Source organism: Stegodyphus dumicola, chromosome 4 (assembly GCF_044657685.1).
Source record: "Stegodyphus dumicola isolate Sdum_Otavi_A_Nest chromosome 4, ASM4465768v1".
NCBI classification, from domain to species: Eukaryota; Metazoa; Arthropoda; class Arachnida; order Araneae; family Eresidae; genus Stegodyphus; species Stegodyphus dumicola.
Window position 1 is genome coordinate 70,731,805 of NC_140771.1, and position 18,997 is coordinate 70,750,801.

At 30.9% G+C, this 18,997-nt stretch overlaps 1 protein-coding gene across 2 annotated transcripts in view; it reads left to right on the forward strand.

Moving 5' to 3' along the window:
* Window positions 1-5,849, forward strand: part of LOC118186025 (uncharacterized) — a 107,218-nt gene extending 101,369 nt beyond the window's left edge. For both annotated transcript variants that reach the window (XM_035356003.2, XM_035356004.2), the window contains one exon: window positions 15-5,849. In XM_035356003.2, coding sequence (XP_035211894.2) covers window positions 15-35 — 21 coding nt within the window. In that variant the 3' untranslated portion in view covers window positions 36-5,849. The remainder of the gene's footprint in view (window positions 1-14) is intronic.
* The last annotated feature ends 13,148 nt before the right edge of the window (window positions 5,850-18,997 follow it).

Sequence of the window (18,997 nt, forward strand, 5' to 3'; positions counted from 1 at the left end):
TCCTTTTTTTTCAGGGAGCTTCTGGAAGAAAGTAAGCTTTGCTTCAAGTTACCTAATCCCTCCAAGAAAGCATTATGTTGCAGCTCAGATGGTGCTTAGTATAGATATCTTCAGTTATATGTTTCATAGCTCCTACAAACCTGCATTTACAAAAGAAATTATATATTCTAGAATTTAAACAGCGATTATGTAAGAATATGTAATTATGATCTGCCTTTTTCTGTCATTTTGATTGACTCACTTTTTATAGTCTGTGGAAAAATATATGTAGTGTATAGAGAGGTAAAATATGGGAATGTTATATTTAGTATAGCTTCTGAGAATTGGAATTTTCTTTTTTTTTAGCATGTTGAGTAAGATTTTTTTTTTTTACTACTTAGTTGATGTGTTTTATTTCATTTGTTTTTGCAATTGAATTTATTGTGTATACAATATACCTTTTTAAATTAAATTTTTCTCCTTTTCATAAAACCTACTTTTGTAATTATTTTTTTAACTGCCTTTGTTGAATGATATATTTGAATAACCCTAAAAAAAATGCTAAAAACAACTAAATACCTCTCTGAAATGATTAAAGATTGTTTTAGTAATAGGTTATAAATCTGTCTTGCAACATTTTAGATGCTTTGTAACATACAAGAAATTATATATTATGTTTAACTTTTTCTGACTTCTATTTATTCTAATTTATGGCATTCTGTCTAGATATTTAACTAGGCTGACCATATATCTGCGAGACAGAAAGGGGACAGTGGGACACACAAGGTTGAGTCGTAATAAATAAAGGTGATATAAAGTGTTTTCTGCTATAAATATGTTGAACCTGTCATTTTTTGTAGCAGAATCCATATTAAAATTTAGATACATCTAAGGTAAACTGTTTTTTTAGCCATAGTTGTGTTATGAATATTACTGTGAGGAAATTTTGGTCTTTCTGAATCATTTTATAAATCTCTCACATGCTCTGTAGCTGCATTTTGTAGACTTATGTTTTCTTATACTCTGTAGCTGCAAAATTTAGCATAGTTCCATTGTTTCAGTGCTTGACGTAGATTTCTTTATCCACATACTGTTTATAATAGAAAATTTTCTTTCAACTGACATTGTGTATGTTCTGGATTTATAGAATAAATTTCATAACACTGCAAAAAATCTTGAAAATTACTATGATTTTAGCTCATTTGAGAAAAAAATCTGTATCTGTCTGTGAGGTACACGAAAGTTCCTTTATTCAGCTAGGTACAATTTTTATTCAGTTTTTACAAGGCATTTCACTACCTTAAAATTTTTATAATTCTCTAACTACTGCTGATATCACTATTAATCAAACAATCCAACTCTATTTTCATCATAATGTTAAGACACAGTTAATAATGTTAATACACAGTTACAAATTATTAAAAATAATATATAATCATCTAGTACAGTTGTTCTAAACCTTTTTGTTCTGTGCACCCCTTTTACAATTAATTATTAGAAGAAGAATCATATATAATATTATTAGATCATTCCTATGTGTTCCAAACTCAAAAAAAAGGGGGGGAATTATTTTTTAGTGTTTTTGTAAATTAAACAACAAAAAAAGTATAGAAAGTGTTGATAAATACCAAAACGTGAATAAAAACAGTTTTTATGTTCATCAGACTAAAAAAACTAAATGCTTAAATTAAAAGGGTGACTGCAATTCCACCTAAAGAATGAAATTTTTCTCTGGTTGAGAATCCTTGATCTAGTAGAAACGTGTAGCTTTTATTGGAAAAAGGGCAAAGCTGTTATTATCAAAATATAGGAATGACAAGGATAGCTTGAAAAAACTGATACTGCCTCATTTAAAATGTTACATATGGTCAGCCTTTGTTTGAATATTGTTCTTGTTCAAATGACTACTTTTCTAAAGAGTGAAAATTTAATACAGCTATTATGGAGATTTATGATGGTTATTCATCTCGTTTTATTAGGCGTCTGTGATATGTAGCACAGAAACAGCTAAATTGTATACATTTTGCTGTGTGAAAAATTATTGTATTTGTCACTGCAAAGAGTTTTGCATGTTCTAGTCACATTGGTATGCATTTATTTAGAAAAGAGGGGGACACCTTCCCTTTCCTTCCCCCGAACAAGTTTAACCTACATTGTTATTAAAGCAGAATAGTTTAATAGTGAACTGGTTTGATACAAGGAAAGCTGCTAGTGATTTTATATTTTTTGCTGCATTCATGCTTTTTCCTTTCCCTAGATATAGTATGTATACTCATCAAAATATGTAAATTTATTTGTTCCTTTTAAAAAATAATCATTGAAATTGAAACTTTTATAGATAAGTATTCTTCCATTATTGGAAACTATTCATCTGGATTGTGAATAATTACTTGTAGTCAAAAGTGAATGCATTTTTGTTTCAAGTGCCCCAGATAGTGCGTTATTGATATATGTATGTATGGTATCTGTCTGCGATTGATTGTGAAGATGATTTGGATGTCTATTTTTATATCATTTAATTATTTCAATGCAGTCAGATAATTTTATTATTCAAATAAATGTTGGATGATGCAGAATTAAGCCTTATAATGTGCCTAGTCATCACATAAATTTGAATTGCTGATTCCAGATAATTTCCTACAAAATTGAATCTGTTATTATGGGTGTTATGAAGGTAAGATTTGAGTGTTGAAGGCTGCAAAAGATATTTTGTCATTGATGACAATATCTAAAAACGATAATTATCTAGTAATATCAACTTCTGTTCCTCTTCATTTCTATTTTCTTCCTGAAACTTCTCTGCAAGAAAACATAATGTAAAAGTAGCCCTTGAAATTTAATTAATAAGAAATGTTTCTTTACTTAAAGAATGCAGTATATTTTACACCAAACATAAAAGGTAACGTTTAAGAGGTCCCCCCCCCATTTGCATTACCGTAATATTTAATAAACATTCCTTCAGTTCTTTGAATTGTTTGATAAACTTTGCTTTTTTTTAAATTAGCACATATTGAAACTTTGAAAATTTAATCAAGTCCTTTATTTTGGGATAATAAATTCTCTGATGTATAAATGTAATGCTATTATTTATATATTATTTTCAATCAAATAAAATTCAAACATCTGGCATATGTGATAAGCTTTAAATATATGCCTTAATTTCATTATTTTGTATTTGCTTTGAAAAGCTTTCTATGAAAAACAGGTCATGTATTTCAAAACTGTTCATTGGCATTCATTTTTAAGCATTTTAAGAGGTTTGAAGATTTTTGCTTTTAATGTCCAAACATAGATGTTCATTTTATTAAAAAATGTACGTGGCTTTATTCATAATAATTTTTTGTTGTAAATATTGTGAAGTATTATAATTTACTAATAAATTTAATTATTTGTTTTAGATCAGTGGTTCTCAAATTTTTCTTTATTATTTTGCCGGAGATACCCTCAAAGTCAAATTTCTCTGGGATTATTTAAAAAAAAAAAACCTCTGTGTAGCAAAAATTTGAGATAGTTTTAATTGTTTGATAAAGCAGTTTTGTGGTAAATTTCCTGCTAGCTGTTTAAATAATCATATTGTCATTTTCTCAATATTATCCCTTAATGAAAATAATTGTAATCTGCTGATAATTTTTATTTATTTATTTATTTTGGTTAAATATTTGTTGCAAAGTTTGCTTTTTGAGAGGGAGGGGGATAATATCTTTGAAAGCAAAATGAAATAAATAAATAAAATTTAGAAAAGGAAGCTGAACAAAGTTTTTTCAGTTGACAAATTTTAATCATATTTCTGAAAATTTTCCAAATTTAATTAATTCCTGCATCTCTTTCTCAGGTCTAATGTGAATGGAAATAACATTGGGAAAGAAGTTATAGATATAAAAGCAGGCTAGTTTAAGAGTTAATGGTACAACACTGGGAGTACACTCTGAGAACCACTGTTTTAACTCGTAGGTTTCTGAGATAGTCATTTTCAATAACATAAAATTATAAATGTAATTTATTATGAAACTTGTACTGAGACACTGCTAGATTTTATTTTAACTGCAGAATTTTTAAGTATGAAATTATTTCAGTAATTTCAGTGCAAGTAGTAAATTGGTAAATAGCTTTGAATTAAATTTATATATTTATATTATTATTATCATAAGAGTTATGAATTTCATTTAAAAAGAGTCTTTAGAATTAAATATTTGTCAAAAGTATTGTCCTTTTTAAGTTTTTAAATAAAGTATTTTATACCTGACAGAATCTCATTAATTAATTGTAAGATTCACTTTTGAATACATAATTTCCATTTTACAATCTTTATTAAAATTGCTGTCTTTTTTAGCATTCAGATTAACTGTGTATGGTAAAATTTTTGAATGAGAAGTTTAATTCTGTCTTTGTGATATTTAAAAATTAAAATCTCAATGCATTGAGTTTCTTTATTATTATTAATAACTCTAAGAGGCTGTTTTTATTTTTATTCTTCATTGTATGAAAGATACTTCGTATGTATTCTGATCTATTTTCTTTGTCATAAAATTCAATGTTTTGTAGGAAAATTGGGAAGGATTAAATAAGTAATTTTTAATGCAAATTATTACTGATTTAATACAGTAATAAAAATATTTTACTCAATATAATTTTGAATGACTGTTCTAGAAAACTCATTTAGTTATCTTATGAATTAAATGCATAGTTATGTAGTCTGAGGTTTGTTTTATGTTAAAGTGATATTTTAGCTTTTATGTTCAGCTGCAAATGCAGGTTTTTTAAGTGCTTTCATTTTTGTTTCAGTGTGAAATGTTTAAATTGTTATGAATAATGTGCATGTAACTTTTCAAAATGTTTGTTATTTATTAATGTTCTTTGCAATCTAGTTTAAATGTTTAGTCAAGTTATTTTTAATATTTATGCGTGCTAAATTCTTATCCAAAAATTTAAAGTTGCTGTTTGTGTTTCATTTTGTTTTTTAAACATGTGATTAATATTTAAAGGTAAAATTCTTGATCTGCTATAATAAATCTTTACTACAGGATTTATTACGTTAGAATTAGTTTGTTTGCGTTCAGTAGAATTTTAATGAAAAATTAATTTGTACATTGTAATTCTTCTGAATGCAAACTGTGTATGCAGAGTTTATTTGTGTTTATCAGTAATGAATTATTGTGTGGATTTTTTTTCCAGTTTATTATTTTACTGTGCATTTATGTAAGCTATTATATTGAACATTGGTATCTCTATAGTAGCATGTAATTTACATAAATTAAATTTAACTTTTTCTTATATGAATACCTCATATATCATCCTATATGAATATTTTGGAAGTATAGGTAAAAAATATTTCATTCATATTTACAGTCTTTAATGAAATCCAGATTTTTGATGAGTGTATTTATAATTATTTATAGTTGCAGTGTTTGAATAATGTAGTTTCAGCTGTAACATTCCTGAACCATCAATTCTGGCAGAACTCATTGCATTGATTTAAGTAAATGATTAGAATAGCAGATCATAAAAGTTTACAAAACTGTCCTTATTTATAAAGTGAAAAGAATTTTGAAAGTAATTGCAATTTTTTTAATGTAGTGATATATATATATATATATATATTGTTTTAATTTGTATTATTGGGCAGCAGTGATCAAAGATAATATACATTTGCATTTTAAAATGTGTACGATCTATGTGATATTTATTTATGAAGCTTTATGTTTTTGATAATCTAAAAACTTTCCTTACTTTCTTTTTTTTTTTTTTTTTTTTTTAATTTTGTTCTTAGTCCTCTGTGTATTTACCAAAACTATATGCATTTCTTATACTTAATTTTTGTTAGTTGCTTGCTGTTTTGTTTTAAATTGTATTAAATTTGTTACTCAAATACACTTTGCATTTTTTAAGGAGTTTCATTTATTGAATGATTCATTCATTTCACATTTTAATTTACGACATGGGATGGATAAACAGGATTATAAATTCTTTGTTATTTATTTGTGTATCTGGTTTAATTTAATTTTGGATACCATATGCATTGTCTGCACTTTAAACAAACTTTTCGATTCGGACAAGTTTTTATTTGGTATGGAGGCAAATCTTTATCCTTAAGAATATCCATGCCATTGGGTTTAAAATTATTTTTTAGAAACATCCATTTGTTTCGCAAGTTTAAATGATTGAGGTAATCAAGTGACTATTGTTTCCAAATACATTGAACAAATTTTGTTGTTCTTTGCGACCTTGTTAAATAATTGTCCGGTTTAACAATTATTGTTTGTTCTGCAATAAAATTTAATGGACGACCAATTAAAAAATGACCTGGGGTCTGCTGACATTAGACTGATTGGTCGGCTATTTAAGATCCCTTCTATTTGTGTTACAACTGTCAATAATTCTTCAAATGTTAATTTAGATGAACCAGTTACTCTTTGTAAGTGATATTTGAAAGATTTAACTCCTGATTTTCATAACCCACCAAAGTTTGGAGATCTGGGAGGGATGACTTTCCATTTAATACATTCAGATGTTAAATAATTCGCTAAATCTTCCTCTGATTATTCATAAGTTTGTGCAATCTCTTTAGCTCTGCATTTGCCCCAATGAAATTCTTAGCATTATCAGAGCATATACATGAACATTTTCCTCTTCTTGAGAAAAAATGTTTTAATGTTATTGTAAGAGCCTTTGATGTTAAATCAGTGATAGGCTCTAAATGGATTGCCTTGGTGGCAAAACATATGAATATTTCTACATATACCTTTTGAGAGGTTCCTTTATGTTGACCTTTATAACTTATAAGAAAAGGACCACAGAAGTCAATCCCACATTTAAAAAAGGTTAGGCTTGGATTGACTCACTCCATTGGTAAATTTCCTATTAACTGATTTGAATTGATGGGTTTGGTTTTGAAACAAATCACACAAGCATTTACAATCGTTCTAGCCAGATTTCTGCCTCCAATGGGCCAGAATTCTTATCTGACAAAATGCAAAATTGATTGTGGACCCACATGCAAGTTTTTCTTATGAAAATAATGATAATAATTTTCATAAGAAATAATGATTTCCGTGAACCTGTAGCTAGCTGGTTATAGCTTTGGGTGTTTTGAATCCCTACTCAGTTGAGAATTTTGTAATCAACCTCCAACTCGAAGAAGTTCATTTCGATCTAAAAAAGGATATAAATTTCTTACCTGACTCAGCTACCAGTCCTTGTTATGTTTTAAACAATTAATTTCATGGCTAAAAGTTGCATGTTGACCTAATTTAACTAAATGATTAAATGCACTTATTACTTCTGTTATTAACTTGCCCGCTTGTCTATTCTTTAGGACATTTGATATTATTTATAAATCTGCAAATATAACTAAAGACATGTACAAGTTTAATAAGAAGTTATTAGTAGTGTTAGAAACTAAAACAGGGTTATAATTAGTCTTTAGTTCATTACAATAGTCATTATCAGTCATGTTAATAGATGATAAAATGTTCGACTATAAAAATGAAGGAAGGGCCAGTCCACCACATAGAGTTCTTCAGAAGATTGGTCACACTGGTTCCTCCAGATATGAAGTCAACTCGATTGCTTTCTGAAGAAACATGTCTCCAACCATAGTCAGGACATAGCTCGTTGATTAATTTAACTCAGTTGGACACAAAGGGTTAAAGTCTTTCAAGAGGAGTTTTTATCCATGCCAGTGTTATCATAGAGTCCGACCACAGGTACACATGATGAAACTCAACTTGAATAATGGAGATGACCTTTGAAGTATGCCGAGCTCGTAGCAACACCGCATATAATTCCAGTTTGGGTATTGTTAAGGTTTTTATCGGAGATACTCTAGATTCGGAACATAACGGTGTAGTTTGCCACTCTCCTCGGCTATTTTTTGAGCTTATGTAGATTGCTACACCATAGGCACGTTCTGACGTATCGCTGAATCCATGTAATTCAATCATGGGATTTGTAATGATCACATGCCTAGGAACCTTTACTTGATTTAAAGCGAGAAGATGAGTTAAAAAATGTAACCATTCCTTCATATCATTGGGAGGAATTGGATCAGACCATTTTAATTTTTTTCTCCACAGACTTTCTAGAAATATCTTTGTTCTTGTAATTACTGGACCAATTAGTCTAAGAGTATTAAACAGGCTTGTTATGGAAGATAAGAACATCCCTTTTTGTCAAACTTGCTTTTGATTCTGTATTAACCTTAAAGGTTAAATTATCGGAATTACATGCCCAAAGCATGCCGAGAGTTTTCACAAGATGGGAATCTGAAGAAAAGTTATATTCAGTAGCCTTGTTGTTGTTTAGCAAGTCTGGATGGTTTGAAGTCCATTTATGTATTTGCATGCCACCCTTGTTCAATAGATTTATTAATTCAAATTGCAGAGAAATTGTGTTCTCTAAATTCTCGGAACTTGATAAAATATCATCCACGTAGACATCGGTCAGTAAAACTGTAGAAGCACATAAAAAACACCTCTGCTCCTCCTCAGCTAAAGCTTTTTTAGTTGCCAAATATGGGGCACATGTTGTACCATATATAATTGTTCTCATTCTGTAAATTTAAGCAGATGATCACGGACTTGATTTCCACAAAATTCTCTGATGTTCTCTATCAGTTTCTTTGACAAGAATTTGCCTGTACATTTTAGTAATATCTGTGCTAAATACATATGTATGAGTTCGAAAACGAGTTACTATTGAAAATAGACCTTGCTGTCCAGTTCCACCATTCAGTAATAAGGACTTGAGACTTGCTCCATTTGCGCACTTAGCTGATGCATCAAACACGACGCAAAGAGGGGTAGAATGCTGAACACTGCATGATGTGGGATGTAAATAATTTTCACTACAGTTCTCGCAGTCAGAAACCTTTTCCATATGATTTAATGCAAGATATTTATATATGAATGCCGTATATAAAACGAACATAGTTTGATTTTTGTCCAATTTGTTCCAGAGCAAATTTAGATGTCTTTCCACCCATTGATTTAGATTCTCCTAAACGAGAACATTTGCTATCCTTAATGGGTAATTTAACAATAAATCTTCTAGCGTCATCGCGCTTGTAAGTGGCAATAAAATGTTGCTCACAATATGCTCTTTCAAATGTTTGAGAATCGTCATTTGTATCATCTGGAAAGGATTCAACTTCAAAGAATTCTCTTCAGAAATATTAGACCAGTAAAATTGTAAGAAATTTTATTTTTTACAGTTCCCGTGACAAATTACACAAAAACACTGTTCTGGAACATCAAATTATTATTGTGTGATTTGAATTTTTCTGCCTTGAGTAATTAAAAAAATACCTCACAACCTATAAGTAAATTGATTTTACTTGGAATGTAAAATGTAGGGTCAGCTAATTTTTAATTTGCAAGGTATCCAAATATCAGAAATGTCGATTTTCCTCACAGGTGTTAATTCTGTCACTTTAAGTAGCACAAGAAATGATTGTTTTTGAAAAGTTACCTTCATCCTTAGAAATTTTTAGTATTACTTTAATTTTAATAAAATTTTCTCCTCCGTTAATTCCTGAAATAGAGGAATTAGATTTTTCTTTTTTTAATCCCCGAAATATGAGCCACTCCTTGTGTACATATGCAGGGTTCGTAGGTCCTTAAATTTTTTGGAATCGATTTTTGGTTCTTAGAAGTCCATAATTTTGGCCAAAATTAGTAGAAGGTCCTTCATTTTAATCATCTGAAATTTCTGTTTGTTTTTATGAGCGCCATTTTGAGTGTGAATAGCATTTTGGAGGAATATTTTTGGCGATTCACTGACGTATATGGTTATCTTTTGAATGGGTTCATGGGTTATAATTTGTTTCTATTTTTAATATAAATGACGGGATACTCGAGTTTCTAAGCAAGAAATGAAACATAAGCATTTCGAAATTCATTTTTTGTAATAAAGAGCTCTTAAACAATTTTCGCTTTTGGGAATGTGAATTCTTTTATTAAACGGTTCTAAATTTGGTGACTTGTCAACATTTTGGCGATTTTAAAACCAATTTCTATAGAAAAATTTTAATTCCAAAATCAGAATTTTTTTTTTTTTTTTTTTTAAACATCATAACTTTGATAAATTTTATTAAAATAATGGTAATACATTGGAATTATATTTAAAAAATAACATTAAAATAAAACATTTTTATTTTCCGCTGTCATATTATAAAGTTTCATTTTGGCAACTTATTATACAATATTTTGAACCTGAAAAATAAACAAGGTATAATGCTATAAAGCACAATTTACAAAACAACTCTTAGCAAAAGCAAAATTAGCTATGTAATTAATTAAAAATATCTTCTTTTTAATTTTTTCATAGGAAGCATTTTTCCCATCAAAATTCTCAGAATATGCATCAGTTTTATCTATAAAAGTAATTTTACACTTATTACCTCTTTTTTTTTTTTTTTTTTTTTTTTTTTTTTTTTCAAAAATATTTCTGGCTTTTGGCTGTTTCAGAACTGGTTGAGATAATTTTTCTTTAGTATTTTTGACATTCAAGTTTGGAAAATTTAGAAGGATTTGAAGTCAAGATTTATAGACCCACGATTCTAAAAATAAGTGAAAAATGTCTCCATGGTATCAACGTGTAATGGATGTATTTTACAGAATGTTTGCCATGAATTTCTTACTTTTTGGAGAAAGTCTGGAAAAACAATGAAGACATAATATTTGAGTGTTTTACTCCTGACGCTAAAATCTTTTTCTTAACATGTTTATCTTCCCTTTATTTTCTCTACTTTTCACTAGGCACAAGCACGGAAAATATCAAAAATGCTGCTAATCGTATCACTTGGGCAGGCATTATAAAAAGGGATTTTTTATTAATAAAGAAATTGAAAACTTACAATTTAAAAGATTCATCTAATATGTTTTAATGCATCATACACATTTTCCCATTTGATGCAATCTCTAAATTTTGCCATTTCTAGATTTTGTTTCGTGTGTCACTAAATTCTAAAATTTCTGCCACATCGCCTCTGTAACCGGCCTTTACCATATACAGTCAAAAGTCATTAATCCGGACTCGTCGGGACTTCGGCGATTCCGGATTACAGATCATCAGTTTAAATCTCGTAAGATGTCATGCAGAAATTCTAAAATTAAAAATATGAAACCGTAATTTATGAAATGAAGAACAATTATGATCTAAAGGGTATCAAAATTTACAAAAAAAAAGCTTAATATTTATTTGTTTACTTTATTAAACATTTCTTTTAATGTAAGTTGTTTAAGTTGCTTCGTTTTATGGGATAATACTTTCTCTTTAATTCTATAAACAGACATAATTTCTTGTTCAGTTACAAGTCCCGTAATTGCTGTGCCGAGAATACCGACTAACTTGTCAATCGAAATTTTTTCGTTTTCACTAACCTCTCTGTCACCTTCTTCATGTCTTTATCCATTTCTTGCAGAAATTCCACTTTTTGTTTGATGGAAATCGAAACATACTTTCGTTTTGTAGATCCTTTGGGAGCTCCAGCATCAGAAATTCTATTTGACATAATCGAAAGTTCAAGTTTATTTTTATAAAATTGCTCTTACAGTCTGCAAAAAATAATAAGCCGGATCTAATTAGAAGATTAAGGAACAACGCAATCATCAACATTAACTGAAATAGATAATTTTAGCTTATACCGTCCGTTATACATAAAAGTCGCACGCGAAAACGTATTCTGCACTTGCGCAGTCGTAAAGGTCTTACGCACACGCGTAAACGCCTATGCGCATGTGTCAACGTGGCGCATGGGCAGAAAGTTTTTAGCTTTGAGGTCCGAATTAATGACTTTTGACTGTATATATTTGATATTTCTTCTGAATTCCATATTACTTAAGAAATTTAATTATTCACTTTTTCTATACATTCTAAATGCATTTAGTGATTTTAGAAAAACAGAAATCCTTAATTAAATCCAAAAATTCTAAAATGAAAAGAAACATGCTGAAGAAAGAACTGAATACATAAAGAAAATTATTCTTCAAAGATATTTGGAGTTATTATTATGTAAATTACGCAATTGTTTATGATGTCAGCCTTTACTAAACCACTAGTCCACCTTTTTAGTTTGAATTTGACTGTTCTTGTTTAATTACGTCACCAGGAGATATAATTGACTTTGTTAGCATCAGAACATGCCTTTATGTTTGTTCTAAGTTCTTTTCAAATAATAAATATTTAAACTTTTGTCCGATATTGTAGTTACTTTCAAACATAGTGATAATTTGCTTCACATCTATCGGGGGTTTTGGACTATTTAACTTTTACCAGATCAAGTAAACCCTCATAGGTACATTGTGGGGAGGTTGACAAATTAAGAGATAAAGCATTCAGAAACTAACAAGAGCATTGGTTTGCATATTGAGACAAATATCTAATTATTGTTAGAAAAGAAGCTTAAAGAGAAGGAAATTGGTATAAACTAGCCAAAATGTTTGGGAAGGCTTCAAATTAAAATGATGGATAAATATTTTCTTGAGTGTTGTTGTTACAAAACATAAACGTTTTGTAGCTTTTAATGTGTAATTATTCTAACATCGTTTAAGAATGTCATAAATAACATGTATTTTCAACTGTGAAATTTTATTAGATTTTGATTTTAATAGGGCTTTTTTAACAAATATTGTTAAAAAATAAAATTTAATAGTGTCCATGTAAATCTATAATGACTAAGGTTACCTACCTATTTACTTAATTATTTATAACTAACTGCTTACCCTTAAAAATTATCTCTACATATTAAAGCGAGTTATTGCCTATCATTAATACTCACTGTGGTCACAAGATAAAAACACAATGTAGAAATTCAAGTAAAACTTATTCTTTGCATCTAGTAAGACTTAATACAAAACAACTTATCACCTTTGGTGCTTTAATGGCTTATTGGAACCTGAAAGTATATTAACTGAGTTACAACCCCTGGAACTCTGCATGAAGCTATGACACTAACTGCATCAGAGCCTGACTAACTTTCAACATTTGTCAACCGTGCCTACATCATGCCTTTCAGGTTTCTTCTAATCAGCAGGTCTCTCTCTAGACAAGCAGCAGTGGTGATAACATTCAGTCTTTTGTTATGAATGATGCTGATTATGATACTTCTCATTTTAACCTATGCCGTTTGACATAAAATCTACGTGCTATTTACTAAACCTCTAGACAAGCGGTTCTCAACCTTTTGACTAACGTGTACCATCTGAATAAAATTGAAAAACCTTTAGTACCATCAAAGTACTAAAGTCGTTAATTCGGACATCCATAATCCGGGCCTCAAAGCTACAAACTTTCTGTGCATGCATTGCGTTGACGCATACGCGTAAGACCTTTACTGCTGCGAATATGCGTGTGCGCATGTGCAAAATATGTATAACGGACGGTATAAGCTAAGCTAAAATTATTTAATTCAGTTAATGTTGCAGATTGCATTGTTCTTTAATCTTCGAATTGGATCCGGCTTATTTTTTGCAGACTGTTAGAGCAATTTTATAAAAGTAAGCTTGAACTTTCGATTATGTCAAATAGAATTTCTGATATATATTTACTAATATGTAAAGGATCTACAAAGCGAAAGTATGTTTCGAAGTCCATTAAACAAAAAGTGGAATTGCTGCAAAAAATGGATAAAGGATAATGGATTTGTTTATCTAACCATTCCGAAATCTGTTTATCAATCTCACGCTGCTCTGCATGTCTGTGGGGAGGGGGGGGGAACGTCGCGGCGCGCAATGAACTTCAGCACTATCCTTATCTTCAGGGCAGATGTTTTTAATTTTATTTGGCTTATAATTCCTTACTAAATGTAGTATTTCATCTCCATGTACTCCGTCTTTGATATGATTTAAATCAAATTCCTCGTCGTTATAATTCGCTTTCGATAGCGAAGAAAGTGAAAAACGAAAGAATTTCGATTGACAAATTAGGCGGTATTCTCGACACAGCAATTATAGGACTTGAACAGCGGAACTTTGTAACTGAACAAGAAATTATGTCTGTTTATAGAATTAAAAAGAAAGTATTATCACATGAAAAACGAAGCAACTTAAACAACTTACATTGAAAGAAATGTTTAATAAAGTAAACAAATAAATATTAAGCTCTTTTTTTTTTTTTTTTTTTTTTTTTTTTTTTTTTTTTTTTTGTAAATTTTGATACCCTTTAGATCATAATTGTTCTTTATTTCATAAATTACGTTTTCATGTTTTTAATTTTATAATTTCTGCATGCCATCTTACCAGATTTAAACTGATGATCTATAATCCGGAATCGCCGAATTCCCGACGAGTCCGGATTAACGACTTTTGACTGTACTACCACCACCACTCTTGAAAAAAGCTCAGATCGCATAAATTTACAAGTGTTGGAGAAAAACTTCAATCAGGATGTTGGGGTTTTAATTGTTGAAATAAGTAGTTAAAAATACTTTGCTTTTTTTGTGTACCACCTATTTTTTCTTGCGTACCACCGGTTAAGAACCTCTGCTCTAGACTGACCAAGTATGTGACAAAATGAGACATAAAAAAATCAACATAAAGCTAACTATTAGTAAAACGTAAATGTCACTTATTTTCTTTCAAATATGTCCAACCTGTTATAAGTGTTAAATATTTAATGCTACTTGATAAACTGTATGAAGTTTATTTTATTCTCAAACTTATTAATAATTGTGTTAATTTACGTTTGGTAATAATGCATAGTACTTAGGGATCTATTTTATTTTTAGAATGGTATTAGAAAATCCTTAAGGGGATAAGGTTCAGAGAACAGTCTTGGTTGCGCCAACTTGGCTCCTTTAAGGATATGGGCGACATTTTATCCATCTCCGAACCTTATCCATGAATTCTCAATAAATAACGTCACAGTCTATAGAAAGCTACCGTATTTACGCGAATCTAATGCGCATCGTTTTTGGCCAAATGTAGTATTCAAAATTGGGGTGCGCATTAGATTCGAGTGTAAAGTTCGCCGATGACGTCAACCAAATTTCTTGACTACGTTTACCGTTACATTTATCGTTGATACATTATTGCATAGAGGATACAAACTGCAGAGTACGTAGTCACGAAATGGAGAGCAAACAGAGAAGAATGTCATATGACGCTACTTTCAAACGTAAAGTAATTCTTTATGCTGAAAAAAAAATGGCAATAGAAAGACAGGGAGAGAGTTCAACGTAGCTGAGAGCAATGTTCGCTTGTGGCGGCAACAGAAATTGGCACTGTTTGCAACTAAAGCTAGTAGAAAGAAATTCACTGGCCCTCGCAAAGGAAGACACCCTAAAATTGAAGAAAAAGTTTTGGAATTTGTACGTGAAAGGAGGAAGAATGGACAACCTGTGACTAGTGACACCATAAGAAATAAAGCAAAAGAGGAGGCTGAAGTTCTTGGAATACCGAAACAAGAGTTTAAGGCTAGCCGTGGATGTGTGGATCGGTTTATGAAGCGGATGTGTTTATCTCTAAAACGCCGTACAACAATATGCCAAAAGCTTCCTGCAGATTTTGAGGGAAAACTACTAACATTTCAGCGGTATGTCATCACACTTCGGAAGGAAAAGAATTTTTCAATGGGGTAAATTGGCAACGCTGACGAGACGGCAATTTGGTTTGATATGCCTCGTAACTACACCATTACGGATAAGGGGACTAAGGAAGTTATCATCAAAACTTCGGGATGTGAAAAACAACGCGTAACAGTGATGCTGGCAATAACAGCAGACGGGTGCAAACTTCCCCCTTTCTTAATCTTCAAACGGAAAACATGCCCTAAAACCCCTAAGAATGAAAAGCTGTTCCCAGATGATGTCCTGATTCTAAACCAAGAGAAGGGGTGGATGACGGAATCATTAATGCTTGATTGGCTCCGAAATGTATGGATAAACGAATGTCATCTCACCGACGACGTAAAAAAGAAGATGCACAGCCTAGGCAGTGATCTTGTTATCATTCCTAGAGGGATTACATCTGTGTTACAACCCCTGGACGTTAGTATGAATAAACCATTTAAGGGGTACGTTCAGGCGGAGTACGAAAAATGGTTTTGTGAGTCAAACCTTGTATTGACCCCGACAGGAAAAATTAAGCGTGCTGCACCGCACATTGTTGCACACTGGGTTTCTGCTGCCTGGGAAAGCATCGAAGCACCAATGATTGTGAAATCTTTCAAGAAATGCTGTTCAAATTCATTGAATGGCAGTGACGATGACGTGCTCTGGAACGCCGAGGATGACGATGACGATGATGAGGAAAGAAGAAATGAATCTGCTTCTGACGAAAAGAGCTGCGAGGATTCCAGTGATGAAAACATTAGTGAATAAAGACGTTTACTATTAATCACTGATTGTAGAAACTGTTAGCTAGATAGAAATGTTACGATTTATTTCATGTTCATATTTTACGATAGGTACCGTATATACGGTAATGCTAATTAACAATGATTGTTTCACAGGACAAGGGCCCACTAATAGGTTAATTCTATGTTCTGCTACTTTATGTATAAATCCATTGTTGTATAAAATATGGTATCTAAATTTAAATAAAATTATCATACCATTAATTGATAGTTTATATACAAATCCATTGTTGTATAAAATAAGATTCAATAAATTCCTTATATCATTGATGCGCATTACATTCGCCGACAAACAATTTTTTTATTATTTAAAGTTTTAAAATGGGGATGCGCATTAGATTCGATGGCGCATTAGATTCGCATAAATACGGTACTTGACTGTAGACACCACTTATCTACATCCGCGATCAATGAGGGGCGTGTTACATTTTTATTTTGATTGACTGACGAAACCATATGTGATTCTCAATATTATAATATGGAACTATCTTTGAGTTATTTAATAGCGACAGAATAAGGAATGTTTCCACAACCTTGAATTGAATACATCCAGGTATTTTTATTAATTGACCAGAGGGAATGTTTATGAATGAATGGTGATTAGATTTTTTGCAAACAATACAAACTTTCTTAGACTTACAATCATAAACAGAATGGCTCTTACTTAAGCAATAATTAGACTTTATTAGTTTTAAGCAAATCTAATCTATTTTTTAATTTCATTTCTTTAAACTTATCACAGTGATATAATGGATGATTAGTTTGCGTTTTCCAAGCTACACGTATTTTAAATGAATCATTAGAATTGACGATAAAGGTTTTCGACCGTTTGTAAATGTGCTTAGATGAAATATTATTGTTACACTACTTAGAAGTTGACACCTTCTTTCTAAAAATTGTAAAAAGTTATTAAAATCTGGGACTTCATTGTCCTTTAACATGAATTCAAACAGTTTTCTTGTTTCTGTGTCTATTTTTTTCGAGAACAACATTTAATAACAAGTCATTAGAAAATTTGTCTCTTTCGAAATCTAAAATTTTCAGTAATCTAAGATTTTTTCTTTTTCTTTCTTCTTTCTTTCTTTTTTTTTTTTTTTTTTTTTTTTTTAATAGTATCTAGCAAGTTTCGAAGTTCCTTGTCAACAATAATTCTTTTGTTTTCGTACCGTTTCGTTCGAATAAGGAACTATAAATATCAGCTGAGGTTTCTATAATTTTTGTTTCTCTTTTTAGTGACCCACGTAGATAATTAAGCTTCTCGTTTTCAGAATGCTCTGAATTTTCGTCAATTAGACTAATAAATTGACTTAAACAAGTTTTACTCCTCAAATTTTCCAGTGAAAATAAAATATGAAGAGAGATTTTTGGAAGTTTTATTGACATTAGCTTTAACAGATCGTTATTGTTTGAATTCAAATAAGTAGAACTGTCAGTGTTTTGATTTAGATAAGCAGAATTATTTTTCACTAATTGTAAGCTTATTAATCAAAGTTTTTAAGACTTGCCTCTGAATTTTGCAAGTCTTCATCTATCTGCGACAGTGTTTGTTCAGTTTCTTCAAAATCTTTTTCGCTGACGATTTTGTAATATTCTTCCTTTAGAACATCGAATTTTTCTTGAAGTTTCGAAATCACATCCGACTGAGCTTGTAGGTCGGAGATAATTTTATTATCCTCACATATAGTAATCTTCTTTAACTGTCCTTTTATATTACCACATTTGCGATTCAGCCTTGTAATGGCTGATTCAGTCGCCATTGTTCTTACGATTTTGAAACTGTTTGACTTAATGCACTGGTAAGATAAGGTGACCAGACGTTCCGAGTTTTAACAATTTGTCCGGGGTCCCGCGGCGTTTTAAAAAAGTCCCTATTTTTTGGAAGGACAAGCCAGGGAACGACGGGAGAATACGGTTTTCAGCGGATATATGGCTACTTCGCCAGGATATGAGTTCTTATATTAATTTTGTTAATTTTATAATGTAAAATTTTAATCATAACAAATTATGGTTGACAGCTGATTATCGAGAACTGCTTATCAAAGTTCGCATTGTTGGTCAGTTGTTAGAATTCGACCACCATTGTTTGGATTTAATGGCATTGTCAATGACGAAAACGTTTTGTAACTGTCTTTCAGACGATACTAGGGTTCCCACCTCTCCCGAAATTGGGTCATGAAAATTAAAATCTCCCTGTTCCCGGAAGGAATTAAAAATAAATGTTACTCTCCCGGAATATCAAGTTTCTTGAAAATAATGACACATTGTGCACGGGCGAAATGGTTGAGAGCATCGAATATCAAACGACCGCGCACAGCAGCCAAAGAAAGTCTATATCAATACATATTCTTTGCGGCAGTGATCTACGGTAAGCGGAGATTAAGTTCCATACGGGATGAGTCGTGGTTTCATGTCGGCCGGAGAGGGTGAGGGGATGCGCCCTCATCTCCCCTCACCCTCTCATTTTCAATCCATTCTTTCATTTAGTCTGCAGTTAGTCTATCTACAAACAAGTGCGTATTTTGAAATTATTTAAATGCTTTCATAATAATGTCTAGTGAAAAAACGATTCTGATTCTACAAGTAAATAAGTACCACAAAAAAGAAAAAAAAAAAAAAAAAAAAAAGACAAAATATTCGACGTTGTTTCAAGACAAGTGGTTAACTCAAT